Source organism: Lonchura striata, chromosome 11 (genome assembly GCF_050655825.1).
Source record: "Lonchura striata isolate lonStrDom1 chromosome 11, ASM5065582v1, whole genome shotgun sequence".
Lineage (NCBI taxonomy): Eukaryota > Metazoa > Chordata > Aves > Passeriformes > Estrildidae > Lonchura > Lonchura striata.
Window position 1 is genome coordinate 18,581,770 of NC_140713.1, and position 27,885 is coordinate 18,609,654.

The following is a 27,885-nucleotide window of genomic DNA, read 5'->3' on the forward strand; positions in this document are numbered from 1 at the left end:
CAGGATTTGTGCATATAAGAGCTTGAGTTGAACAAGTGAAGATAGAAACTCCTCTCAGCTGAGTCTCCTTCCCTATGTGCCATGGGTTTGAGAGAGTCAAACACCTGCTTTGTTCAGCCTAAAAACCTTCAGTTCATTTCACTTGAGCACAGACCTACATTTGATTCAAATCCCCAGCAGTGGAAGGTGCAAAGAAATCAAAACCAACCAGCTGAACGACATCAACAAAACAGTGCACACTGCTCGTGGTTCTCATACCATCCCCTTCCAAAACCATGACCAGAGAACCCAAGCAGAAGCTACTTCCATGAGCTCTGCAATACTTCAGGTGACTTGGGTCCCTGAAGGAGTCCTGGACATCTACAGGGGAACCACAAGTTTCAACCAGAGCCCTCATGATTTACATTCACTCTGACCTGCAATTTTCACCATGTACAGTCCTCCTCCCCTTCTCTGAACAATTCTGCAGATATTCTTCAGTTCCTGAGATGCAAGGATGGCAGACTCCATGCATCAGCCTCACAAAAGCAACAAAAGCTCTAACCAAGAGCACTGGCTCACAACTGCCACCTGAACTGAAAATTAAACCCATTGTCAGACTCCCAGCATGTATCTTCACGCTCAAGAGAACCGAATTTGAACTGTTTTCTATTCACTCCCAGCATTTCTTTAACCCATTGTCAGACTCCCAGCATGCATGTCCACGCTCAAGAGAAGCCAATTTGAGCTGTTTTCTATTCACTTTCAGCATTTCTTTGACAGAACTTACATGACTTGTTTCTCCTGCAGGGCTCCTAGAGAGATGCTGCGATGCACTGGCTTGGCCAAAGCAGGTCCATCTCCGCTCCCAAGGGGATCAGGCACCAGCAGCCCATTCAGGTCCCCGTTATAGGAATTTGATGGTCTCTGGTTCTCATTCACTGAACCTGAGGAAAAGCACGACCAGCTGTGTCCAACATGCATTTAAAAGAAATACACCACCTCCAGGTGCTTTTGGTCAGCCTCTATTGGTCTGTCAGGTAGAATATGCTGAACTGGTTAGGAGAAGTGCTCTACAAAAAGGATGTGTAAGATACCTGCTGCATGATGACAAACTCACCTCCACACATCTGAGTTAAATAGTTATTTTTCCTTCTCAAGCAAATCAGAGAAACTCCAAAGAATATGTTTCAAGGAACTTAACCTGGCTCAAGGAGCAAACAGCCTTAGATCAGAAAGACTAAGCTGGTAATTCAGGTTTACTGAATCAAGTGCCAGACCAAAAGGTTCTTGACAAGTCACTTCTAACCCTCAGGCCTGCAGAGAGACCTCTGAAGTCTAGCAATGCAGGGATCAGCTGCAACATTTGGGGCTGGCTGGAAACAATACATTTGTTACTTTCCAAAACCTGCTTCTGACTGTAAGACCTTGAAGTCCAGGTGTTTAAGTAATTTTGCTAGGAAATTCTGCAGCTGTGCATTTGGGATTCCCATATTTTTCCCTCGGTTGAACAAGCACAGAGAAGTTTATAGCACTCAAATTCTGTGTAAAGCAGCCATTTGTTCAGAGCCCCAGCTGTGCTTTGAAGAGCGTGCATGCCCTGACTTTGCACATCTGGCCTAGCACAAGCTGCTTGGTGGCTTCCATGCCTTCCAAAAGCTTTAGGAGGTGACAGATGTAACAGGGGGTGAAGGAGACTCTTCTTCACTAGCAAGGCAAATATTTGAAAACCCCCACTGGAGAGCAAGCCCCCCCGCCTCATCAGCACACCAAGGAAAAGCTGCCTGTCTCAGTGAATCCACACTGGAAATTTTCACTGGTTTTGAAACCCGAAATTTCGTATACTGTTGCCAGGTAACAACTGCTGCTGAGCTCTTGCAAAATGGCTGCTCCCAGGACCAGAAGCTCCCCATCACTGGCACACGTAACAAACCTAAACGTAACTGTGGGCAAGAGGCAGAGCCTTCCAAAGTAAGACAACCTTTCTGCCACTGAATAGGCTTCAACAGATCAGGGTGAGTGCTGCTGCCTAAAACACAACTGCAGTTATTCATTTGCCAGAAGGGTATTTTAAGCTTGCCTGTTTATGAAGAGTCATTATGGACACAGGAATGTGCAGTGACAGGGTACACTGATGCAGGGACAATTCGGGCACTTGCCTCAGTGTACCTGCACTGCATGAAGAAAAAGCAGCAGCACTCACACAGCACAAGGAAACTCAAGCAAGGAATGTGATCCAGCACCTCACACTGGTACTGTGCTTGCTGTCAGCATTAAGATCTGCCCCTTATTCCTAGAGCATATGGTGGGTGCTTGTCCAGTTGCAGCTACTTCCACTGACAGCACTTGATCCTTTGTGACCAAAGGCAGGGAAATATTCCCTACAGAAAAAGCATCCCGTCTCTCAGAGAAAGATGATATGTGCTTTGCCCTTTTGCAGCCACAGGACTCTCATGTAAGTACTGCTGCTCTTTTACAGACAGCAGGATAGTGATGTTTGCTCCATGGGAAAAAGGAACGATGAAACACTCCCCAGAGGCTGATGGGCCCAACAACAGCACACCCAAGTTCAGGAATGGGCACAGCTCAGTCTGTGTTAGTGGAAGCCAGACAAGCATAGGTGCTGCCTGTGCACAATCCTGAAGGCATAAAAGAAGGGAAGAGGCTCTGTTTAGTAAGAACATGAACTAAACCAAAAGGTTAAGCCAAACTGGTAGATAAAGGTCTCAAAGAGAAAGAAAGGTGTATGAATTCATTACCTTTTCAAAGAGCAGGAGCAGTCAGAGCTGAGACACTGAACTCTTCCTGCTCCCACCATCAGCACCAGGAGATGCCAGCATGCACTGAACAGAACACTGCCCTGATGCACCATGAGCAGGGTGAGCCCACATAACACCTGGTTATCAGCAGAGATCTCTTATGGATTGAAGGATCCTGCCCACACCAGCAGGGATGCTCCTCCTCAGCACAATGGCACTGACAGCCTGTCCCCACATCCCAGCAAGCAGGTCCATGCTTTGGCAACAGCTACTGAAGCATTGCAAGAAGTTCGCCAAAACTGGGAGAAACTGTGTCAAGAGAGACAGACTGGGCAGTGGATTACATTTTCACCAAGCCCAGCAGAATTTAAAGAGTATTGTGACAGTTGTGAACTCTTTGGAGCAGGGAGTGTTTCTTGTCACCTGCCTGGACAGGATCTAGAGAAACACAACACTGCTCAGGGCTACCTGCACTTGGTACTGCAAAACTTGAAGGCTCCCCTATTCCTCTCCCCTGGCAGCCTAACAGGAGTTTCAGAGACTTTCAGCTAACACGTGCACTCTTCTTCTTCCCCTTATTATGTCAGTCTTTTCAAGTTTATTTGCTGTTATGCAGGCAGTGATTTCTGCTGAGAATAGCCACAGGTTCCTCCTGTGAACTTCCTGCCCACTTGTTCCTTCTCCTCTCAGATGCCTTCTTGTGCACTGGAGTTGACAGAGAAGGCAAAAAGAGAATGAAGAGGAAAGAAGAATGAAAAAAATAAGCCATATTCTGTCAGTAACTCCTTGACTTCAACCAGCAGGAGAAGCTGCTTCAGAAGAAAGTCAAGTCATCTTGAGCAACAACTCCAACCATTTCTCAACCACAATATATCCTTTCAGTTCAGAAACTGCTTGTGAAATGAGTCTTCCCCATCCCTGCACTGAGTTCTCCTTTCAGTTTTCCAAGTACTGTGCTGCACTACAAATAAAATATGAATTTTTCTTGTAAGAATTAGAATTCAGGACATGTGCTAGCACTCCAGAAACCACAAAAACTACTCCAATTAATGAGAAGTTTCTCTAAGGGTAGTAGAGCTAATGAAGCTGCCTTCCTGTAGGTTTAGCCCATCACTTCAAGGGCCTCTACAGCCCTCCACAACAATCCCACACCCACCCTCTCTTCCTTTTGCCCAAGCAAAAGGCAGCACACATGGCAGATGCTTTGGAGGTAGCACGTTCCCGCTGAGTCTCAGGACATTTTGAAGTTATATTATTCCTGTCCTGCCTTTCTCTTGAAAGGAGCATAAGAGGGGCATAATTCTGTCCTCTACCCAGAGGTTAAGATATTTTTGCACAGCATTCATGTCTCAGCCTCCTTCAGAGTGTTACCTCACCAAATTTGACTGAAACACCACAGCAGGTTCAACAAAGGAGATGAGATCGAGAGCAAAAGCTCCAGGGGAGTGGGAACACTAACCAGCTGACTCCTGCGCCTGCTGCTGATACTCTTACAGGCAGAAGGGAGCCCGCTGAACTCTGAGCAGGGAAGTATGATAGTTCCGAGCACAGAAGACTCGCAAACACTTCAGAAGAGATATCCGTGATCCCATTTCACGTACAAATAAGGAGAGCGAAAAGTTCCTGTAAAGGAGGAACCTGGCACTGATCTCAGAGCAGCCTACAAGCCTCTTCCACTCGATCCACTCCCAGTGCTCCCGGGAAGGGGGGACACTCGTGTCACGGAGCTCGGTGTGGTTCAGCTCCCAGCAGCAACACCTCCAGCTGAATGGAGCCCCGAGAGCGCCGCAGCAGCGAGCTCTGGGGCCGGGCTGCTCTCGGTCTGCCCAGCGCCAGCAGCCCCTCCCTCAAGCGAGGGTCCCCAGGCCGGGGCTCCCTCCCCTCTCCTCTCCTCACCGCGGGCTCAGCGAGGCAGTGCCGAGCGGGACCCCTGGCCCTGGGCGGGTCGGAGGGCGCTGCCAGGCGCCCCGAGGCGAAGCGGTCCCGGCCGGGCCCCGAGCGCGGCCGCTGACAACCGGCGGGGCGGCGGCGCAACGGCCGAGGGGCTCCCGCGGCCCGGCCGAGACCAGGCCCCGCCCGGCCCGGCCCGGCGGCCTCCCGCGCCCCGCCGCTCCTCACCTCCCGGCCGGTCCAGCTTGAGGATGTCCCGCAGGTGCTGCGTGGCGTCCTCGATGTCGATGCTGGAGCAGGAGGCCATGGGGCCCGGCGCGCCGCCCGCCCGCGCCGCCGCCACCGCGCTGCCCGGCCCGGCCCCGCCGCCCGCGCTTCCGCCTCCGGCCCGGCCCTGCGAGCGCCGGGCGGAAACCGCCGCCCGAACGGAGCGTTCCCGGCGCGGCCGGGCGGGGCCGCGGCGGCCCGGGGCTCCCCCGCCGCCGCCCCGCACACGGCGGCTGCCGCCGGACGGGGAGGCTGCACACAGCGCAGCGCGGAACCGAGCGGAGCTCCAGGCACAGACTGCCCGTGTGCGTTCGCCTGTGGAGGGAACAAAGGTGTCCCGTGGCTTGGAGCGGGCACGGAGACCGACTGCAGGCTACCGCCACTGTACTAGTGGGGAATTTGCATCCGTAAAATACAACAGGTGAGAACGAAGCTGTCGGTGTTAAAAACTGAGCCAGAAGGCTCGGTTACAAAAGCTGCTGAGGAGATGGTGTATGGAGGAGGGCAGACGTGCCCTGCACTCGCTGCTGAAACTGTGAGGCATTGTTCAGCTGGAGCTCCAGCTCTGCAAGCATTCCCCCACCAGACAGACACAATCTACCCCCAGCAAGCACTTATCACACACACTCCACAGCCAACTCATAAAAACAATTTAAACTTTTAAGAAAATCTCTGTTTTATTGTGTAATGTAGCATTGAAACATCTGAACAAATCAATAACTGGGCTGTACAGGCTGCTGTTCTTTCATTTCTTTGGGTTATAGAGCATCTTGTCAGTACATAAACAACAACCTTTTGCATTATAAATTCTTTCCGAGGCATGCTGGTACAACACAAATTTCTCTTATCAAATGCAGCTAAGTCTAACTTCCAAACATCATGCACAAGAAACTCATCTAGTGACAATGTAAACTCAGCAGAAGGGCAGGTCACAAGTCTTGCTTGCTCACGCTCTGCAGTGCTGCAGGTTTGTGTATGATATTTGGAATGTTCCGTGAGTGTGAATAATACCAGTTAAGAGGAGAGGAGGAAAACGGGAAAAAAAAAAAAAAAAGAAAAAATAAAAGAAAAAAGAAAAAAAAAAAAAGCCCGGGTGCCTCGGGATGGGCTGCTCAGCCAAAGTTGTGCAGTGCTAGCCTGAACATGTCATTGGTGCAAACCCAGGCATCGTTGATGTTCTTTAATAGAAATATCTGGTGGAATCCCATGATAGGATCTTCATCAGCCTGTAGAAAGAGAGAGGGGGAAAAAAGGTTCAAAACACTAATTTTTTTGATAAGCTTATTCCAAAACTCATGATAAGACAACTTCAAGCTAACATTAATAGTGACATTACATGCTGTAAAATGTGTAGCACCCCAGGAGACACCAATACCACCAGAGGATCTGTTCTGAAGGGCTTTGCAGACAAACACCCAGGGCCCAGAGACATGGAAATGCTGCAACGGCATCTGAAGTTGGGGTTTGGTGGAAGACTTACTGACATGTCACTCACCACACTGATGGAACATGCCTGCCTCAGTGTTGAATCACAAAGCCCTTGCCCAGGAATTAATCTAAAAGAAAGTGGTGTGATTTTTAACTGCTGAACATTGGGTTGATGGCAGAAGGGAGTTTCTGTAGAGGTTGGTATCAACATGTTGCCTGGATGATCCAGGTGATCTGGGCTTTGCAAGCCTTGCCAGAGCAGGTGCAGCTGGCCAGAAACACAGCACTTCCCACTTGCAGCAACAGCTGGAAGGGAGCAGAGCATTCACTACAGCTGTGACAATGTGTCCTAAGCACAGGGAATGGCTGCAGCTGTGCCTCCACTCCTGCCTGACAACACATCTGGGTATTTACAACATTACTACAAAACTAGAAAGTAGTATTAGAGGGAGACTAGTAAGTACTTCCACCCAATTTTATTTATCCATAGTTTCAGAGACATCGTGCAGGAATTAAATCCTCAAAATAACATAAATGATTCCCAAATCAATCAGCTGGAAACCACACAACAGGATTTAATCTGAACAGCACACAGGGCCAACTACAAAATAATCTTCTGATGGTGGCTGTAGTGTGTTCAATTCAGCATTTCTGGAGGATTTTAAGCTTTATTTTTTCAACACATCACTATTCAGCTTCAGAAAAGGGAGGAAATTTATTTTAAAAAAGGCTTGAAAAGCAGCAGCCAGAGCAGCTCATGAAAGAGGCACTCAAAGCACTGAATGTTCATTGGCAATGCTCTGCTGCTGTTCACTGAGAACAAGTGAAAAGTGAAGAGCAAAGCAGACTACAGAAAGATCAGAAAAGAAACTTTACTTTAAAAAAAGTATTCATGGACAGTGAAACAAGTCAGTTTTGAGGACCAACTTGCAAAGGACATCACTTCTATCACAGAACAGCAAGTGTGCCAGAACATCGGTGGCATCAGGTGCATGGAAAGGAAGCATTCAGATCCATAACCACTGCAAGGATTTCACAGTGACAACCAGCTGGGAAGTTAAGTGGTGTACATGAAGTGCAGTTTCAGTAAGTGTGTGTTAATTCACAGAGTAAACCAAAGTGGGCCCTAGACTGGCCCCTCATGAAAGTGATACTGAAATAATAATAGATATTTATTTATTAAACCAGCTGAGAGCTGTAAAGCTATCAAGGCAAGTACAGGGTTAGCAGTTGTTAGGGAAGAACAAAGAACCAAATCCCAGAAGTAAGCAAATGCATAAATAGGCAAAGAGCACCCACATATCAAAACCTGCATGCATTTCTTATAAGTTAAAAAATAAAATACTACAGTAAAGTCATAAAAGGACAAGAAAAATGATCCAGCTAGAGGATGGTTTCCTACTGAAGAAAGTAAATTGAGTAAAACTTTTTAGCTTGCAAAAACATAATGAGAACGGGGAGAATAGACAAGGTAAATTACTAAAAAATCATGAAGAAGAAAGTGAATGAGGAAACTATTACAGCCAGAAATTAGGAAGGCAACAAGTAAGGCCAGGATTATGTGCAAGCCAGTGTTCAATATATGACTGAGACTGAGAGAATTCTCTGAGAATGAGCGAAAAAAATCCTCAAAGCAAGACAGGTGCCAGCAGTCACTGTCCAGCCAACAAACAGGGCAGCTTGTCCCTCAGTACACACCTGCTTTGCACGGGGCAGAAGCTCCCTAGGAACGAGCCCAGTGTGAGCACCAGCAATTCTGCTGGGCTAGACCAGCCATCCATGGCGTGCATCAGCACATCTGCCAGCAGCCATGGCAAGTGTTTCAAAGGAAATATTATCTCTACTGCACGTGCCCAGAACAGAGGCTCACATATCCGTGCTGTAGAGGTGGCCTGTGCACCGAAGCCCATGGGTTTGTGCCTTTTCCAGCTTTTCCTGGGTATCCAATGTAACCCATCCCAGGAGAGCCTCATCACTGCTTGGGAGTTAGCAGGTTCTCAACTCCCAGTTGTCCTCCTTGTTGCAGATCACCGAGGCATCTATTACAAGTTGCATAAGTACTTTTCACACCAAATTTGAGCTTGTCATTACTGACGTAAATATGCTTTAATAGATACCTCTGGAAAAAAAAATACCATCACCAGACAAGCTTTACTGTAGGTCTCCTTGATTTCTGATAAGCCTAGGTAGCCTCTGATAAGAGCACTGCAGCTCTTGATGCTTTGGCTTAAGGAGAATTTCCTCCTTTCTTAAGAAATTCAGCGCTGGACACATGAATAAAGACTAAAAGGGAATTCTCCCCAAAACATCTGGTGTGGTACAGACAACAAATTCCAACAATGAAGTCACACATTATTATTTTCTTTATTCCTTTCATGTTATCCCTTCATAGCATAGATGAGCAGTGTACTTTAAAAACAAGGAAAATCCTAGACTACATTCAAGGTGAAGTATATACTTTATAGTCCATTCCCCAATTTTGACTATGTAATATTAGCACATAGCAAAGGCTCACAGTTTAGTGACTCAAGATACCACAGAAAATACAGACTAATCCTATTCTGTATTATTTTAGATCTTCATCACAGCTCAGATAACACCACCTAAACTCCCTCTCCTTACTTTTCACTCCAAATTCAGGCATGTCCAACTCAGGATTTGCATTCCACCCCTGTGAGCCCAGGCTCAAAACACAAGGGGCTTTAGTCTTCCTATAAAACTTTCCTTTGTGCAGTTCAAGTTCTTCCATGACATCACTGAATTAAAACAAAAATTAAACAAGTCCCAGAATTAGACTGGAAGAATCTTCTGATTTCCAGGCCAGCCTTTTGCTCAGCATGAGCACAAACTGCAGCAGTTCTGCATCACAGAACCACAGAACAGGCTGGTTTGGAACAGAGATGGTAAAAGTCCACAGAAGGACCTTTAGAGATCATCTAATCCAATCATCCTGTCCTGGGCAGGGACATCTTTCAAAGGCCACAGCCTTGTCTAGCAGAGTCTTCAAATTCTCACAGAACAGATGTTTCACAAGATGCTCAGGCACCACTTCCCAGGATTTCAGTCTTCTCACAAAATCTTCCCTTCCCCATCAGTACCTTCCAAGTTATGGTTTCTAACCACTGTCTCTTGTTACACTGTCTGGCTCCACTGAGAAGAGTTTGCTTTCAGCTTGTTGGAAGTACTCAATTACTTTTTACTGACATTTCAAGCAGATTGCCCTTGGCCACCTCCTCTCCTAGTCCCACGAGCCCTTCATCGCCCACAATCTCGTCAGCTTTTTGACCTTTCAGTTTTTCTACATTCTTTCTGACCTGAAGAAAGGAAGTCCTCAGCTCACAGAGCAGTGAGTCGTGTCAGAGTTTGAGATGCAACAGTGCTTTGCATTTCAGGTTTAGCTACACACTTTGCTCCTCTTGCCTGGTCAGAGAGAGTTTTACTTCTTCACCAGCGCCCCAGCAATTATTGATTGAACTGCAGGGTTGCCACAACCCTTACCTCAAAGGAAAAGCTAATTACTTGAGACTGCAGGTTCTTTCAGATGTTAAGCCTTATTTAACAGGCTTTAAGCAATGCTTTAAGTGTTCAGCATGCATTACAAAAATACCCAGTGATTTTAATTGCAAATTTCCTTTTCCTTTTAAGACTAGGAAACACTGCACAACAATTAGTTATTCACAATTAATTCTGCATCGATCACTTCAAAAATCACACTCTGGGGAGAGCCACAGATCTGCCACACGGCTCTGAGAACACACAAGCCACAGCCATGCTTCTCAGCGAGCTCAAGGGACAGAAGGGCAAGAAGAGAGCACTCCTTACTCAACCAGGACAGCGAGGACTGGAAGACAGGAAAGGCAGAGGGTTAAACGTTGTGGAGGGCTAGTCTGAAGACTTCGTTGGTGCACACCCAGGCACCTTGAAAATTTTTCAACAAAAAGGTTTGGTGGAAGCCTAGAACTTGGTCATCATCTGCCTGAGCATGACAGGAGAAATACATTACTAGGTGAAGCGCACTGAAGATACTGGGTGACCTTCTAGATGAACGCTGGCAAAGCAGGGTCACACCAAAAGGAATTCACTCCTAAATGCTTAAACTGATGCTTACTCTTCCTAGTTAAAGCAAGCAAGCAGCACGCAGACAATGAACAGCAATAAAAACCAGTATGATTAGAATAAGTAGATGTATATTTATTATACTTCTATAAAAGGATAACCCCACCTAAACATTCATACCTATCAGCATCCATTAAAGAGGATCTTGGAAAGCAATTGCTGCACTGCTTTAGCCAGCCAGTTAGATCCCTGCTAGTGCAGTCACCTAACTTAGATGCTCTGTTACTCTGCAGCATCTTCTCAAAGAAGCTGCTGTGCTCCAGCCTCTCAGTGCAGATGATTATTCTGCTTGCTGCAAAAAGTTGTTTTTTTTAAATTATTTATAGGTCGTACTGGTATATTAGCATGCTACTGGTGGTCTTGGAAGTGTCCTTCCTTGTGCAAAATTCTCTTATAGTTCTCTTTGAGAGCAATATATGCAGGCTGAGCAGCCGCATCACTAAGAAGGCAGCTTTGAATAACGCTGAGTATGCAGCTCCATGTTTGCCTGTTATAGTGCTCCCTGCTCAACTGGAGCTACATGTGAGCCACTTGTTAAAATGCACCACCTGCACCCAGTTGTTCTCAGTTACTGTATTGTACACAGAGCAGCACTGAGATGCAGTAAAATGACTATCAACATGTGTGAATTGGCACAAGAGAAAAGCATTCACTACATATGACAGCCAGGCTCATTCATACCACAGACTGTTCTGGTATTTAATTTGTCCACCTCTATAAATATCACGCAGGGCAGAAGCACGAAGTTAAGGTTTTAAGTTGACTTTGACTTTCTGGACACTTGTTCCATGAGAAGCAGCAATTCCAGGATTAAAAGGTGGTTTTTAAAGCTAAAGTTTGAGACACATAAATGTGAAGAGAGGAAAAACATTTGGTGACCTAGTAAAAATTCACAAGCAAGTTGGATTTGATCATGACAGTAGGCAGACTTTAACCCAGTATGTTTTCTCCAAATACCTGGATGCTTTAACACATGATCCCCAAATTATACTGAGTAATTTCAGCAATCTGAAATTACTCAGAGGTTAAAAAAAAAACACATCAGAAAATACTACTCCAAGTCATGGTAATTATGGAAAACTCCTAGACTGCATTTACAGTCTCTCCATATTAATAGATTATGGTTTGAGAAAACCCAATAACTTTACAGAATTTTTTTAGAACTTGGTATCTTGCCACAGGATCCAACACAATCACTGTTGCAAGCTGCAATATGCTTGATAATTATTCAATAACCTTAAAACATGACTGTGTAAAACTAGGTGTAGATGTGACTGGCCCAAGGCATTGAGTCAAAAGGTCTTGATCACATCACAGAATTTTTGCACACCCAAAGCATGGCTGGGGAGATCAGCACATCTGTCCTGTAATTCAGTGCTTTCCATGGTCACGTGTGGCTGATTTTCCACGGAGTGTGTGCAGGTGGGACTGAGCAACAAAAAAGCTGGAATCCAACTTGCAGCTAGGAAGCAGGAGCAACTTTAATGAGAAACAAAGCTGCCTATGTTAGGTGTAGCAGTGAATGCATTACACTGGGCCCTGCTATTCTCAGCTGCCCAGCCCAAAACAAAGAGAACAGCTTAGCAAGCAGATTCAAACATTCAGTCCTATGTCTGCTTAGTAAACAGTACAGTGTCAGTGGAATTTTGAATGCTTTGATTCTAGAAGTGCCATAAGTTAGCAGGAAAAGGAAATCTAAACAGCTATTATAAAACAAACTGGGTGCAGGTAACTCTAAAGACTGGATGGCATTAGAGGCCTGACTTCACAGCATGGCTGGCCCAAACAAATTGATAATTTTAACTACTGCTGTATAATTTCACATTTTTTAAACTAACTCCATCCACTGTGAGCAAGTTGTGCCTGCAGCCGATTTTACATATAGAGTATTTTTTGCAAATTCCAGGACAATGTCTTTCATTCATAAGCAGCTTCATTAATTTACAAGTATGTGGCCCTGGCATATTGGCAGACTGGGTAAGTTTACACAGTTCAGTAGTATCACTCACACAGCAATATGGTCATACTAAGCCTGAAAAATAATCTGATTCCTCACAAGAAGCAGCTGTTTCAACAATAAGTGTTTGATCTCAGAGGCAACGTTCCCATTGCTGAATCAGTTTTGATTACAGAGGTACAGGACTGTACTAATACCAGGACTGTATTCTTGTATCCTGTGACAGTAAAGAAAAAGTATGGACTCACTGAAGGGTGGTCAGTTAACAAAATGAAGTCTGCTAAATCAGAGCTCAATGCAAACATTACATCAAGGAGGATGTTAAACTAGATGTGCTTGAATTGTCCAAGAACACTGTAACAATGCTTTTAAATGCAACAGAGGACACCAAAACCTTACTGCATCAGGGTAAGGGAAATACTGATGCCTCTAGAACCTACATGATATTTGTCTGCACAGTAAAATCCACAATATTTTGCTTGGCAGAACGTGACTGTCAAATTACAGGTGGTTTACCTAGAACTAGGTATCTGAAGAAAGGAGCATTGCTTGACAGTCTTGAATAGCAGAGGAGCTTATCCCTGTTCCTTCCCCACCCATGAAAGTATTTAAATATATTCAGAAATCAGATTATTTAGAATCCTGCAAAAATCTAAGACATAGGCACTCATTAATCTGTAATGGAAAGCGTTTACCTTAAGCTGTCCCACTACCATACTGAGTATACAGCTATCAGGTGTAGGTTGGTGGTCTTGTGCTGTGATGCTGTGTTGTATTTTTTGGAAAGGGAGGCTCTGCAATGAAAAGAAATCAAAATAAGGAAATGTACAGTAATGGAATTATTTAACTTACAAAACAAAGACTGAGTAAATCCAACATTATGAACCGTTAGACTATAGCAGCAGTACTGCACAGAGAACTGTTATTAATGAGGGGTAAATTTTAACAAGTGTGTCTTTCAAGCACCAAAAGAGGAAATAATGTCACCATATACAATTCACATTCCAAAATTGACAATTCCAAGCAGTGAACATGAAACACCTGGGAGGTCTAGAGTCTTGTGACACAATGCGATTTTGGGACTGTTCTCCCACAAGCTGCATCATTGCTGGGTGATTTAGTAGTAGTTCAGCATGGATGGAGCTCTGGGTGACCATATGGCAGATACCCAAAGTCCAGGAACTGCACAGGATGGCAGCACATGGCCATTCAAACCTCAGGTGGCACTTGGATGCCTTTGCTGCATTTGGAAACAGGTTGAAACAGATCCAAATGCATACTTCAACAAGTTCTGCATTTCCCTCAAAGACTTCCTAGAAGGCCTAGACAGAGACACAAGTCCTGCTGTAGCAGATAGGAAGTACAGTCTTGGTTCTACAAGGCTAAGGCTCTGGAAGAATTCCAGGAAGCTAAATCCATCGATAATAGAGAACACAAACTGTGGAAGGATCAGGACCTGAGGAAGCAAATGAAGTGTAGGGAGCAGCCCTCTAATCAGAGGGACACTATTCAATAATACCCTTTAATAAAGCCTGCAGTGTTTGCTCTTGGCTGAGAGTGCAATCCCAACCAACTCAAAGTGCAAAGCGAACTGACTGCTTTGTAGTATGGAACAGACATTTAGTAACACACAAATCCAGAGCCTTCTTTTCTCAATGATCAGCAGACTGTTTTCCAGGGTCCCCACCCTGAACTTGAATGTGCAAAATGCCTACACAGCCTGCACAAGCATAGGCTGGGAAGTTTCTTTGACAAAAGGGTACTCCAAAGCCTAGTCACACCTCAGCATAAGAGGTTCTTGTTGAACAAGCCCTGCAAAAAGATTCTCTTGAAAAGGCAGAGGGATGAAGGGGAATGAATGCAATTCATTCCAAGGAGGAAGGAAAGGCTTTGGAATCAAGAGCTCTTCAAAACAGTGACAAGGAACCAAAGACAAGGTTGGGTAAGACAGCGGCTGTTTCAAGTACCTGATTCCACAGGACGAGAGGAAATTGGCCTCAAGCCTCAGAGGAAATTCAGGTTGAACATCAGGAAGAATTTCTTGACTGAAAAGATTAAGCATTGTAATGGGCGGCCCAGGAAACTGGTGGAGTCAGCATCCCCGGAAGTTTTCAGGGAAGAACTGGATATGGCACTTTGTGCTACAGTTTAGTTAACAAGGTGGTGTTCAGCCAAAGCTTGGACATCTTTTCCAACCTTAAAGATTCTATGATTGTTCTCTTCAGAGGAAAGGACCCCAGACAGCTGGCCAGCCTAGGGAGCTACTCATGTGAGAAATCCCACTGGGAAAAGTAGGAGTAACAGAAAAGATCACTGATTTTTAGGATAGGCAGAGACTACCTCAAAAAGATAGCTACTTATAGACATGCATCTGTACTGGAGCAAAGGATTTTGTGGTATGACAGGTATCATAAAAGTGTCTAAAAAGCATGGAGCCACACAACAAGCAAGGTTTTCACCATCCTCTGACATTAGAAATTGACTGGTCTTTCACTCTGAAAACTGTGGAATCTCACTGAAGTCAGGTAAGAGAAATTAGGCAAGAATAAAGTTGCGTAGCATAAACTCCTACTGCTGGGAGCAAGAATACCTGTCTCAGCTTCCTCCTTGGTCCAGTATGTTCATAGAACTATGTAATTATTATCTCAAATGCTCAATGTAAATCAGGCTGCCCCTAATTAGCACAGGCATTCTATGTTAACCAACTCCAGCACCAATTAGGACAGAAGGAATGAGTCTCAACTCCCACGCTGTAACAAGGTACAGATGTGCTGGGCCTGCAGAGCAGTGCCTATACAACCTTGCCCTACTATATTAGCAGATTGAAAAGGTGCCATACCATTGCTGTCACACAGCAAAAAACTTGATCTAAAAGAAAATGCCACCTCTTTGTGCTTACATCCGTTCACCAGCCAGGCACTGAAGGACACAAGACCGCAGAAGTGCGAAAGAACTTCAGTGTCAAACTTTCAGGGCTGTGCTGAACTGAGTAAGCAGCTCTAGAAGCAGAGTAGGTGAGCAGATAAAGCTGACACAGCAACAGGAGCCCAGGCAGCTCAGTGCTGACAGAGGAATGCTGAACGACACTAGAGTCACTGTAAACTGATACAGCCCATAACGAGCCACGGTGGTGGAAGGGCACAGAGTAGCTCCAGTGCATTTCCTCCTTTCTTTAAGCAGATGCATACAAACCAGAAAAAAATTCCCTAAAGCAGAGTAGTGTGTCTTCACACATCAATTACAACTGCAGCAGGCACAAAAATCCAAAAAGTCTAGTTTGCACCAGCGACAGGCAAGGGAAAGATGAGCTATGTCACAGTGGGAAAGGGGCTGGATCTGCACTGGGTTGAATCCAAGCCAGCAATCAGACACTGTGGCCAAGCAAATGCTTGGCTTGTAGGGTATCTAAGTGGCTGCAAGCCCAAAAGTCTGAAGAACACTGAGTACACAAATAAGCAACCCTGGAGCTTGGGTAGCTCCTCACCTACAGGCAAGCAATTGCTGCTGTTTCTGAGATGAGCAGCCTTCTCAAAGGCAACACAAGTATCAAGTATCTAAAGCAAGTATCTAAAGCACAGACCTGAGGGCAAATCTCAGTCTTTACAGTTAAAGATGCCTTAGGCAAAAGAAGCAATTCAAAAACTGTGCAATAAGCCAAGTGTCAAGTTACAATTATTTTTCTTCTCAATGTGTAATAAAAATGCCTGAAATACCATACTCAGGGCAAACTGTCTGGTGACCTAAAAAGCATGTTCTCTGCATATCTTGAAAGAGAAACACACTTTCTAGTCTCATGACAGCTTGCAAGTAACCCCAGTTTTATAACAGAAGCATGGATTTACTCTAAAAGATAAATTTTTTTTTAGTTTAACTAAATGAACATAGAATTCCAGTGTCCTCTCACTTGCTGAAGAGAAATACATTTCAAAGTCCTGAACCATACCTGCTCATATCTGAACTGCTGACAAATCTGCACTGAGGATAAGTCAGCTTCTCCACTATAGAACTTATTTGCAGTTTACGTATCAGAAAACAAGTTGTTCCTTGCTGTAATGTGTCTAGCCTTTATCACAGACAGATCCAAGTAACAGGTTTGCTATTGCTTCTTCCTTGGCATGCCTTTAAAGAGCAAAGGCACCTTTCACTCCTCTAGATCAGAGGCAGCTTATGCATTAGACCTTTTAAAAAAAATAAATCAATAATGTCAAATACAATTGCAGTCACAAAATAACCCTGCAAACTGTGGAGTCAATTAACATTCCACCATTAGTACCATCAGTGGAATAACCCACTATACAGCAGTAATTCATAACATTTCTTTAAGACCTATGCTGGAAGCACAAGTTCAAGATTTTTGAACTGCTTAAGTCTAACTCAAATTTTCAGAAGCAATTATCTTGTAGTCTTCCCAACTGTTTCCCAAAACATTCAGTAAGGATTACAGACTTACAGTAAGTTTTTCAACAATGGCTGCTTTGCCCTGGAACTGCTGTCCTTCCCACGTAAGGCATGATGCATCAATCTGGTGGAAAAAGAAAAATGTCATCAACTTAGGTAGATAAGAGACTTTATGTATTTAGCAGAAATCCTCAGAATCCAGCTATTTGAAAACTACCTCAGAGGGATGTAGAAAGAAACCAGCAAAATCAATTGAAGAAGTTTAGAACATTCAACTAAAAATTAAGTACACTACATTTCATTATCATAAGTCTACCAGCATAAAGATTTCCTGCCTTTGGATAAGAATCAGCTTTCAGAAGGAAATCTAAAGGATAAAAAGAAAAAAAATTATGGACACAAAGTCAAGCATGTGGAAAGAAAAAAATATAAGAAGAAAACTGACAACATCAGGGTAGTGCTTCAACTCACCTAACTCAAGCAATTCAAAAGTGACTGGCCAGATCCCTACCTGGAATAGGTGACAGAAGTCTTAACTGACTTGGATCACACCACTGAAGATTAACTGAATCTTGTGGTTGAAGTAGTGATACAGGAATACAAACCAAATCTAAGAGCTTCCTGCTGCATTCCTGCATGCTATAATATTTGTTTGCCCCCCCAGGGTCTCTGAAGGGAAAAAGCTCATCATTAAAAGCCCATTTCTGCAGAATCACCCCAAATTTATACAAATTGTGACCTTGGTGCATTTCAGCCACACAAAACAGGGTGTGTTTTCTCCACACTTCAGGAACTCCACAAAACAACACACATCAGTGACCTGCATAATAGCTCTCCCAGTTACATGTGCACAGGACTCTTCATTGAATAATGGAAGGCAGAAAAACCCTAAGGGTGAAAAAAAAGCCAGGAGTTCACTGTGTGGAAAGCCCTATCTCCAGGAATTTAAATTAGTTTGTACTTACCACCATTCTGAGGACTGAATGCATTTTGGTAATAAAATACAAACTAAGAGCCTCCACATTTAGAGCTGTGGTTGGAACACAAACTGCTTGGTTTTCTTTCTCTCTAGGCTCTGTACACCTTCTTGGGCAAAGTAAACCAACAATATGGCATGTAGCAAGTACACAACAATCCCAAGAGCAAATGGTATCAGTGCTGCTGGATATTGCTGAGGTATAAGGAGGGGCATCAGAGGGTGTTGAACCATTTCAATCCTTAAGAGCTTGCTGAAACTTCACACAGCTCATCCAGCAGATGAAAAACCAGCCAGAAAAACAGGATATGCTGCTAGAAGACTTGTCAGCCTTGAACATCTTGCTGCAACTCCTCAGCCAGCCAGAAGCATTCCTCACCATCAGCAATCAACTCCACACACAGAGCACTTGGCATGCCCCAGAGGAATCTTCTCCCAAAACTAAAAGCTGATGTTCCTTGGGTTCCTTGGGTTCCTAGTTACAGTTTTTAATTCTGGTATCCAAGTCTACTTCACCCCAAATAAGAAGCAAAAATAAAAACCTAACGTTTGAGGAAATTAAAACTAAATTTACATTCATTTAACATGTTATTCTACATGTTTAAACTGGATTTAAAACTGTGTATCTATTTTAATGTTCAGAGGATTGATATAGCATGAGGTCCAAGAAACACCTGCAAGAACTGCTAAACACAGGGTAGGACTTAAAATTACATCCCACTTCAAGAGGGATCCAAGCAAATCCATGCCTGGAAATTAATGGCAAACTAAGACTAGAATGTTTGCTTTTACAAAGAATTTCATCACAGGATTATCATAAAACTCCTCCAAAACAAGTCACTGCCTACAGCTAAATAGGGCTTTTGTGAGTCTGACTGCCTATAAGGCAAAGAAAGCTCAAACCAGAAGTGAGACATAAAAGAAAAGCAATAAATAAAAGTGAGTGTGATTGCACTGACTGGCATTCTGGAGTCACGATAAAGCCCAATATCCCACCCTGTGTATTCTCACACATCAAAACAAGGGATCCCAGACAGATAATAGGACAGAATCCCAGCTCCCTTTCTGTGGATACTTACATATATTGCTCCTAACTGAGTCCTGTCTGCATCAAAAAGCTGGTAGTAATGTTGTACAAAGCTGGATCCAATCTGCTCCCAGATAGGCTTGTCTCCCATTCTGAATCCTCAACCAGAGCCAGTGACTATAAAACAAGCAAACAAAACCATCAGAAAGACCACAGGAATAAGTATAACACTTGGCTTGAGCATTAGCATCAAGAAACACAGATACTCAACTGGCCTGAATTTTTCTTTGGGATAAGTAGGACAAACTCACCTCTGTATCCTAGACTTGTAAATAAAAGTTTTGGATACTGAATGGTTTAATTTCTAATTATAGATTTGGTTTGTAGTGCTATTTCAGTGTGAGGTCACATCTCATGTACACAAGTGGAGAAGAACAAAACCAAGCGTTACCACCTTGACTTCACATATTTCAGAAGTTATACCATCTGAACAAGCTGGCAAGTGCTCACTGTTTCCACTTGATCTCATTTACTGTAAACAACTGACCTGTTAACATGGATTGTCTGCAAGTGGCTTACACCAACTGATTCATGTGTTTAGCTCCTCAGGTATTTCACCATCCACAGGCCATTCTAAGAGTGTCCTGTCAATGGCACATATCAAGAATTAATTCACTAGCTTGTTGTTCAACACAAGCTTACTGCCCATCCTCTTCTGTCAGTGAGGCTGAAGTAGACTCAATGTTTATCTTTGAACCTGTGATAACTTCAAGATACAAACCATGATTTTTCAGTGGTGAGAATCTGCAGTTCCTAGTGAAGGTGCTGAAGGCATCCCACACTTCTAAACACAAATCCCTCTATTCCAAAGGGATTAAGCATAGAGCATATACAGCAGTCTAGACAGGCACAAGCTGATGGCTTTATCACAATATTCAATTTTTCAAGAAAGTAAATTCATTTTTATTTATCCTGATCTCTCGCTGAAAGTCTGAAGAACTGTGCTAAAATTCAGAACACAAAAAAGCTGCACTCAAACTCCACTATGTTATATTTTAAGACCTGAGTTCACTTCAAGCAGATTATACTTGTTTTAACATCTAGATCTGTCAGCCACTAGTCCCTCTTCTCAATTCCTGTCCAGGAACCTTGGAGTTACAGGTTTAAATTGCTCTGCAAACCTAGAAATTCTGTTTCAGGACATAATAGTTATTTTGGCTACTTTAGCTGTTAATTACTCACACACCTGTATGAGATTTAACAAATTCCTAAGAGAAGCAAAACACACATTCCCAAGATCTCCACAGAGGGTATGCCAAGGCCCAGGTTTCTCTGCACAGTTGGACAAGAAAGCTCTTTTCATATTTTAGGCCTTTAGCTATCTGAGCTTTACTCACACAAATGGGAACTGAAATGGGTTCAGACTCTAGGTTGGAAGTATTAAGGTCATGCAGATTTGGCCAGGCTTACAGAAGAGCAAATCTCTTTTGTCAGATCAATGGCCTAACAGCAGGTAGCATCTGTGTTTCCAGGGTGGTAAATTCAACTACCACGAACAACTGCTCTCAGTTTTAAACATCCTTATTTCACCATCAGACATCTAGGCAGTTAGTCAACATCGAAGTCATCAAGCCTCAACACTAACATAAAAATTCAGAGTCCTGTTGTCACACCACTTTTGTTTCAACTGCTCCAAAGAGATCTACAATCTGGTGTTAGTCACCATCATGAGTGCTCCACTGATACTTGCAGTACATTCCTCAGTCTGAAGGAGTTTACCCAGTGTGGCCACTCCTCTGGGAAAACACATTACAAATTAAAAAATCACCTGAGTACTACAGATAACAACAAAAAACCACAAAACAACAACAACAACAAAACACCCAAAAAACAAAAGCAAAAACAAAAAAAAACCCAAAATCAACCCCCACTCGCCTCCCAAACAACTTAAATCTAGTTCTTTACAAGTGAAATAGTCCTAAACATTTAAGGGCAAATCTAGTTGACAGTACTGATGCTCAATTGTCACACATCTAACACTAAACTGAAGCTGAGCACAAAAAATAACCACCAGCTTATTCTTCTGAAGCTAAAGCAAGGGAGCTATTGCCATATTAAACTTCCCCACACAGAGCATGTGCATTCACCCTTAACAGCTCCCTGTACCATCATACAAACCCAAGATCGAGCTGTACCCCAGCACTGCACCTCATCTAGTCCATCAAGGCACAACAGCCTCACTCAAGCACCAGATGCCTTCTGTTCAATCCTGAAACTGTGAGAAAGCCTTAGAGACTGCAAGGGATGAAGGAATTCTTATTATAAATATGGAAAGTAGAATTATCGTTTCTCGATCTAAAAATTAGTATGTTAGCTTGCTATGTCCTCCTAAAAAAAGTGTATTTTGAACAGTAAAATACTATTAAATAAATAAAATAAAAACCAGAATAATTTTGACCAATTATAATGTTGATTTTCTCAGAAATAAGAACAAGCTAAAAAATAAATGTGGTTGAAATTAATGATCCTTGACTAATTTTTTTTTGTTTGCTACAACCTTACTCTCTTTCCTGTGCCATTCATATATGGTTTTGCTGAACACTCATTCTTCCTGGAAAGATTAATTTTCATTTTCTGATTTGTCACCTTTTCCTCCATGCCGTCTGGTGTTTTCTGCCTGTCATTACAGATGTAAGAAGCTTAGAGATGTACCTAAAGAAAGAACAAGATGGGAATGATCTGTGTCATCAAGCCCTTTCAGTGAGACACAACCCATGTGAGTCTGTATTGATACATTTATCAGTATAGTATTCGAATGAGATAAATATAATATGAAAGGCTTTAGGATCTATTGCAAAACTATGAGGAAAGCAGGGGTTCTGATGCTGTCAAATACTAGGGCAACACAAGGGTGGTTTGAGCCATCCAGTCAAGTCCACCTGCGGTTCACTCAAATCTGTCCACAGTTACAGAAACAACAATATCCACTTAATATAATGCCAAATAAAAGAAGTTTCAATAAACTAGAAAGCTCCTAATATGTTGCTTGAAAAGGACACGTGTCCTTTTAAAGGCACCTGCTGAAAGTTACTATTGTGAAAGTGCATTGGCTATTCCACATTAATTCCCCATGGAAAAGGAGGTAATTTCCTTAAACTAATTAATTTCCTTGCCTTTGTCACTTCAAACCAAGCCTACCTCCTCACATCCACTTAAGAACATCATGGTCTATTTGATTAACAGCTTCTTCACAAGGCACAGCTGTAAAGCTGAGTTACCAGCACATAGTGTAATAGTTAATTCACATTATTCACTCTATTTTTTGGACTCTGCTTGTACTAGAGAATTTACCCCCACCCCAAATACCACGCAGCAGTTAGTGCTGAAGCAGAAACCCAATACAGGGCACAAAAGCTGCAGCTCCCAGCAACTCTTGTCTTCAACAGGTTTATGCTGACACTGCTGAACTGAAGTGCTTCTCCGCGGGGACCTTTTGCAGTGACGTCAAAATAAAATTCTCCAATACCTTTGCCAGGCTGCACACTGACATGTCAAGAGTAAATCCCATCCCTCTACACATCTCTCACCACAATCCCTATACATCTCATCCTAAAGGTAACAGGGCATCCCTGGTGATTGCTTTGCATCCATCTGCTTTGGCACAGGGCAGACTGCACAAGAGCAGGACAAGCTGCAGGACCCAGCGAGCAGCAGCACCCATAAGACAGAGAAGCCCTAGAAGAGAGCAGAGCCTCCACATGGGTTGTGAGTGACCTTGAGTAAAACTAGGGTTACACAGCCTCAGGCAGACTTTTTAATTCACAAAACCCAAAAACACAGAACCTTTCCATTGCTTGTCCCAGCTTTGGTATCTCTGTCTGCACTCATCCCTCTTCCATTCCTCCTGCCTTAGCTCTGGGTGTGAGATTAGCAGGAGCAGACCAACACTGCCCATAATTCCTAAGGAGAGCTCAGTCCTTAAGAGATTCATTTTCTGCCACCTGTCTCGATGAAACCTCCTCCTACTGCTTCCTTCACAAGCTACAAAACACATGATTCTGTCAGTTTGCTGCAGCACAAAGTCCATCTTTCTGCTCATGCAGTACCACCAGAGCTACTCACAGGGGCAGCTTGAGGAAAAGTCACTTTTTTATTTGGAAAAACAAGACTAGTGGAAAGATGGCCTTCTCTGATATACATAAGTGCCAGTGACATTTGAAGCAGGTGAGCTACTGTCACAGCTCTGCAGTATGAAGAAAGAACAAAAAGTTGCTTCAGCCAGCAGTTATGCTTTACCACATTATCCAACTTGGACACATGTAAGCTTGCTGCTATCAATTAAAAAAATTAAGTCATTCTGAACTGGAGCAAGGTAGGCCTGTGATTCTAAAAGAATAAAACATTTTCTGAAAAAGTCAACAAAAACTAGGATGAGCAATAGTAAAATATAAGTTGCTAAAGAAAAATAGAGGTGGTCTGCCAGGGATTGCCACGTTTAAAAAGCGAGCTGTAGTCAAAGAATCATCAATGAACAACCACCACAGACAAAGAAGGTCTGTAAAGTCTTTCTGGTCTGCAAAACACTAAGGAAAAATCCACTGAATTTAAAGAGGAAAAACCTCAAACCAATACATTCTAATGCTAGTAGAGAAAATTGCCTTCTATTATCCAGTTATGACTATATTTATTCCACAAGTAATCTCAGCACAAATAAACCAAACTCCCAGGATAGTAAAGCCAGCCCAACAACACCAAAGTTAAACTCTCTTAAGACTGAACTCAAGCTTGTTTTCTGGAAGATTTGAGAATCAGTGCAACAAATTAGCACCAGCACTATACTTAAATCTGTGCTGCTGGTCCAGTGACACATGTGAATCCACAGCAAACATGGTTCTGACCATCAGTTGCTGCACCCTTCACTACTGATTAACAGGAGCAGATAAGGACAATGAAAGCGCTCTCAGCTTTTTCAGTTCCTGATACTCTTGCAATTTCTACCACACAGGTATTTTAGATGACTTAGATTAGAGAGACAGCAGTCTTTAGATTGGTAAGTAAAGTAAAACAGCCAACAGTTTTAAGCTATTTTTCTTTCAATTGCTTTTCTTTTGCCACTAAAACTTGCAAAGACAGGAGTGTCTCCAGTGTGCACTTTCTAGGAACACAATGCAACCAGTATCACAGGACCTGTTAATCTTCCTTCTATTCAACTCCACCAACAACCACTTGATAACAGATCATCCTCCTTTAGCAAAGGTACACTCCCAACAGAGAAACTATGCAAATTATCCCAGAATAATGCAGGTTTGCAAGGGACCTCCTCCAGCTCAAAGCAGGAGGACAAACCTGTTCCACGGCCTGATGCTCTCATACAGAGGGCAGCTGTCCCGTGTCCTACCCGAATCCCATCTATTCCAGTCATGCCCCTGGTGTCCTGCCTTGCCATGAGGCACCCTGAGAAAAGCCACCTCCATTCTCCTCAAAACGGCCTGACAGAGACTGGAGGCTGTGATTAAGCCCGGCTCAAGCCTTTCCTAGACTAAACAAGCCCAGGCCAGGCAGAATGCCCAGTAACACAGGGATGCAGAAATACTGGAACTTACTGAGGGGCATCACGCCTCATCAGTCATTTATCTTCAACACACTGCATCTCTGTCTGGTAAATGCCAATTCAGCGGCCAACCTTTCTCATTTGAAAACCTGTACAATTTCCAGTTGAGGAACAAATTTATGCATTCAGAGATTGAAGGAAAGAAGTGTTTCTCTGACGTATTTTCACAATTACCTCCACAGCAGTTGACTGATCCACAGAGGAGAACCCTCTGTGAACTCCAGCTCAAGGCCAATCAGAAACCATTGACTTCAGAGACCTCCACCAAGTAATTGCCATGGACGGCTCTGTGCAAGAAATTACATGATCCTAAGTATGCTTTTAGAGCTAACAATAATTAAGTCTAGATATGTGAACAGTGAGAGGATGGAAAGGGAGAACAGAATGGGGAAGATGACAAGGTCCAGACTATTTCCTTTTGGGAAATATATTTACTTTCCCCTTCTTCGTCTTTTTATTCCTCTACTCCAGCTTTGTTAAACCAAATGAATGAGGGAATTATGCCAACCTGAAGTACATCTTTTTCTTTGTTAAAAATGTCAGCAAGTGTAAGGCCACTAGAACACAAAGGAAGACTCTGGGAAAGCTTTCACTGTGCCTGCAGCTCAGTGCTCATCCCAACTGCAACCTGAGAACCCAAGAGAGCCACACAGTCAGTCAGGATGATTTTCAAATATATAGACATATATTACACATAACTACAGAGGATATAATGTTTTGTTGTTAAGCAAAAGCCACAATCCTACACAACTGCATTTTCCAGAATATTCTTCATGCAAGCCAAAAACTGAACTCAAGTTTGCAAGGCTGAAGCCAAATCTCCTTTCCCCAAAATGAATACAGGACCACTCAGTTTAAAAAAAACCAAACAAACAAGAGGCAGTGGGTAAGTGGAAGGGAGACCTGCTACACCCAGTTTTTCTTTACCTTATAGACACAGTAACAAAACACTGAATCGCCAAACTTTCCACAATATCTTTAAGTTTCAAAACAACTTAAAAGAACTATACTTGCAATGCTACCAGCAATCAGTATATATTCCAAGTCCTAAACCTACCATATTCTGCACTTTCACTAACTAAATGATCTCTTTATTAACAGGGACAAAAGAAATCCCAGCAGAGATTGTTACTGCAGAAAGTTGTTACCATTTGCATTTTTCTAAAGACCTGAACAAACATATATGTTAAGCAAATATATTTCAAATCATCTAATAAGTAACTTGCAACCTTTTAGACAAAAAATAATTAGGGACCCAGTGGGAAAATAGTTAAATAGTCTAAAAGTGAGCCAAAATATCACCTCACTTTAAATGAGATCAAGCATTTCACTATATACAGTAATTTTGCTACTTCTAGGTGAAGGTCTGTTAAATGCCTTTTGTTTTGTTGCTGCTAAAAGAAAACATAAAGTCACTGCACACAAATACAGCAATCACTGCCTGAACACAAGTTTTCAAGAAGGCAAGAGTATTAATTGAGATGGCAGCTGGTTAAGGAATCAGAATTCACTTTCAAACAACATTTCTGCAACCAATTCCTACTCAAGCGTTTACCTGGGCTTTTCCCCAGTTCAATACAGGATATCCAGCTGTATTGATATATCAGTACAGATATATTTACACTGGAAATTGTGGAGTTCAAATGAGATGAATTATTATTTCAGCCTGTCTCAGGCAGGAAGTTCAATGTGACTTCCAAGAACAGACTTTTGGGGATTTAAATGTCTTCAGAAAGCTATCTCACATTAACTGAATGTAACACACAACCCTTGCTATTGCACACCTTTACAGGTTTTGACTGTTTTCCAAGCTGAAAAGCTGACAACAGCCAAAGAAGGCAAAAAAATTTCTCTCCTGCACATCATACTTAAAAATGGAAACTCAGTGTAAAAACTACATGGTTGCAGGAGATCACTGAGCACATGCACTTTGCTAGTTCCACTCCAAAGAAGCATGAACCTTGCACGTTCAATGTGACAAAGTAATTCAACCATGTCAGGTAGCTTCAGTCCTCTCACAACCTTCTGGCAAGACAGAAAACAGCGAGAACATTAAAACCGAGTAATCCTTCTGCCCTGCACAAACCATCTCCTCGCAGCTCCCGGTTCGCCCCCTTTAACTCTCCTCCCCGCGATACCGAGCCATGGCAAAGGAACAGAAGCAGCGACGGGCACCAGGCCGAGAAGCCGCGGTGCCTCTGAGGGCAGCGCCGGGGGCTGCCGGCGGGGCGAGGCGAGGCACAGCCCGCCCCTCCCCATTCTCCCCGCCGGAGCGATCGGCCCCCGAGCCTGCGGGCCGAGCTCGCCCCTGCCGAGGCCCCCCGCTCCCCCCTCAGCCCACCCACACGCGGGGCCCGCCGGTCCCGGGCGCAGCCGGCGATGGCTCGGCTCCCGCGGCCACCGCCCCTCCGGGACCGCGCCGCCGGCGCCTCAAAGACGGGGAAGGTCAGGGCGGCTCCGCTCGGCGGCTCCCGCCCAGCCCGGCCCGCGGCAGCGCCCCGCGGCGGGGATGGGGCTGGGCCGCGGGGGGCGAGCGCGGGGTGTGGCGGTGCGGCGGTGCCGTGTGCCGGCCCGCGGGCGGTGCCGGTCCCGGTCCCGGTGCCACTCCCGGTCGCGCCCCCCGCACTCACCCGCGGCTCCCACTATGGCGGCGGCAGCGGCCCCGTGCGCGGCGCGAGCCCCCTCAGCCTCCCTCGCCCGCGCTCCCGCCCCGCCCCGCTCCGCCCGGCCCCGCGGCATGCCGGGACAGCGAGTCACACCGGCCGCCGGACGCGCACTGGGGAGGGGCGAGTGGAACTACAACTCCCGACAGTCCCGCGCCGCACCCCGCGGTGGCTGATTCGAATGAGGGAAGGGGCCCGCGCGCCGCTGGCCCCGCGGCGGCGCCCCGGAGCATTGTGGGATCGTGGGGGAGCGGAGAGGCGAGGGGCGGGGCGGCTGGGGAGTGACGGGACGGGGTTGTCCCCCTCAGGGACGGGGTTGTACCGCTTTGGGACAGGTTCACCCCTCAGGGACGGGGTTCTACCCTTTTGGGACAGGTTTACCCCTCAGGGGTGGGGTTCTACCCTTTAGGGTCAGATTCACCCCTCAGGGATGGGGTTCTACCCTTTTGGGACAGGTTCACCCCTCAGGGATGGGGTTGCCCCCCTTCTGGGTCAGGTTCACCACTCTGGGACAGGGTTCTACCTTTTTGGGACAGGGTTGTCCTTATTTGAGACAGGGTTGTCCCCCTCTGGGACAGAGCAGGACCCCAGGCCCTGAGTGGGGACGCGGGCAGTCCAAGTCACAGCACTGCAGGTCCTGAGGTTAATTTTAGTTCCCCCCATAAGAGCTATACAGTGACAAAAAAAAAAAAAAAAAAAAGTTCTACTTGGTTGCAGTGAAGTTAGCAAAGAAGGTGTGGGGTGGTAGGAAAACGCATTCAAATAAATACTTGTGAACATGTAAGCGGTCTAAAAAGCATGGTTTGGGTCTCAC

General features: G+C 44.4%; 2 protein-coding genes across 6 annotated transcripts in view; both read right to left on the reverse strand.

Moving 5' to 3' along the window:
* The window catches only part of EDC4 (enhancer of mRNA decapping 4), a 33,374-nt gene extending 28,360 nt beyond the window's left edge, over positions 1-5,014 (reverse strand). Inside the window, exons 1-2 of the mRNA XM_021541157.4 lie at positions 4,857-5,014; positions 770-926 (exon numbers count right to left, since the gene is read on the reverse strand). Coding sequence (XP_021396832.1) covers positions 770-926; positions 4,857-4,935 — 236 coding nt within the window. The 5' untranslated portion in view covers positions 4,936-5,014. The remainder of the gene's footprint in view (positions 1-769; positions 927-4,856) is intronic.
* A 532-nt stretch (positions 5,015-5,546) lies between these two features.
* Positions 5,547-27,120, reverse strand: NUTF2 (nuclear transport factor 2). 5 transcript variants are annotated; one of them, XM_085589809.1, is made up of 7 exons: positions 26,754-27,120; positions 24,917-25,036; positions 24,583-24,695; positions 18,850-18,974; positions 16,847-16,918; positions 13,092-13,190; positions 5,547-6,121 (listed from the first exon to the last, which is right to left on the reverse strand). In XM_085589809.1, exons 4-7 carry the CDS (start codon positions 18,946-18,948, stop codon positions 6,008-6,010), a joined length of 384 nt encoding a protein of 127 aa, XP_085445935.1. In that variant the 5' UTR covers positions 18,949-18,974; positions 24,583-24,695; positions 24,917-25,036; positions 26,754-27,120; the 3' UTR covers positions 5,547-6,007. The 5 variants fall into 5 exon arrangements, with proteins under 5 accessions (XP_085445935.1, XP_085445933.1, XP_085445936.1 ...); XM_085589807.1 differs by lacking the exon at positions 24,917-25,036 and having other exon boundaries at positions 27,039-27,120; XM_085589810.1 differs by lacking the exon at positions 24,917-25,036.
* Between the last annotated feature and the right edge of the window lie 765 nt (positions 27,121-27,885).

Excerpts from the sequence above, each read along its gene's own strand:
- NUTF2 (XM_021541158.4), bottom strand. The coding sequence starts at position 18,948 with ATGGGAGACAAGCCTATCTGGGAGCAGATTGGATCCAGCTTTGTACAA. Across the intron at positions 16,919-18,849 it reads CTCAGTTAGGAGCAATATAT|ATTGATGCATCATGCCTTAC; the intron begins GTAAGTATCCAC and ends TTTTTCCACCAG. Across the intron at positions 6,122-13,091 it reads TGGTAGTGGGACAGCTTAAG|GCTGATGAAGATCCTATCAT; the intron begins GTAAACGCTTTC and ends CTCTTTCTACAG.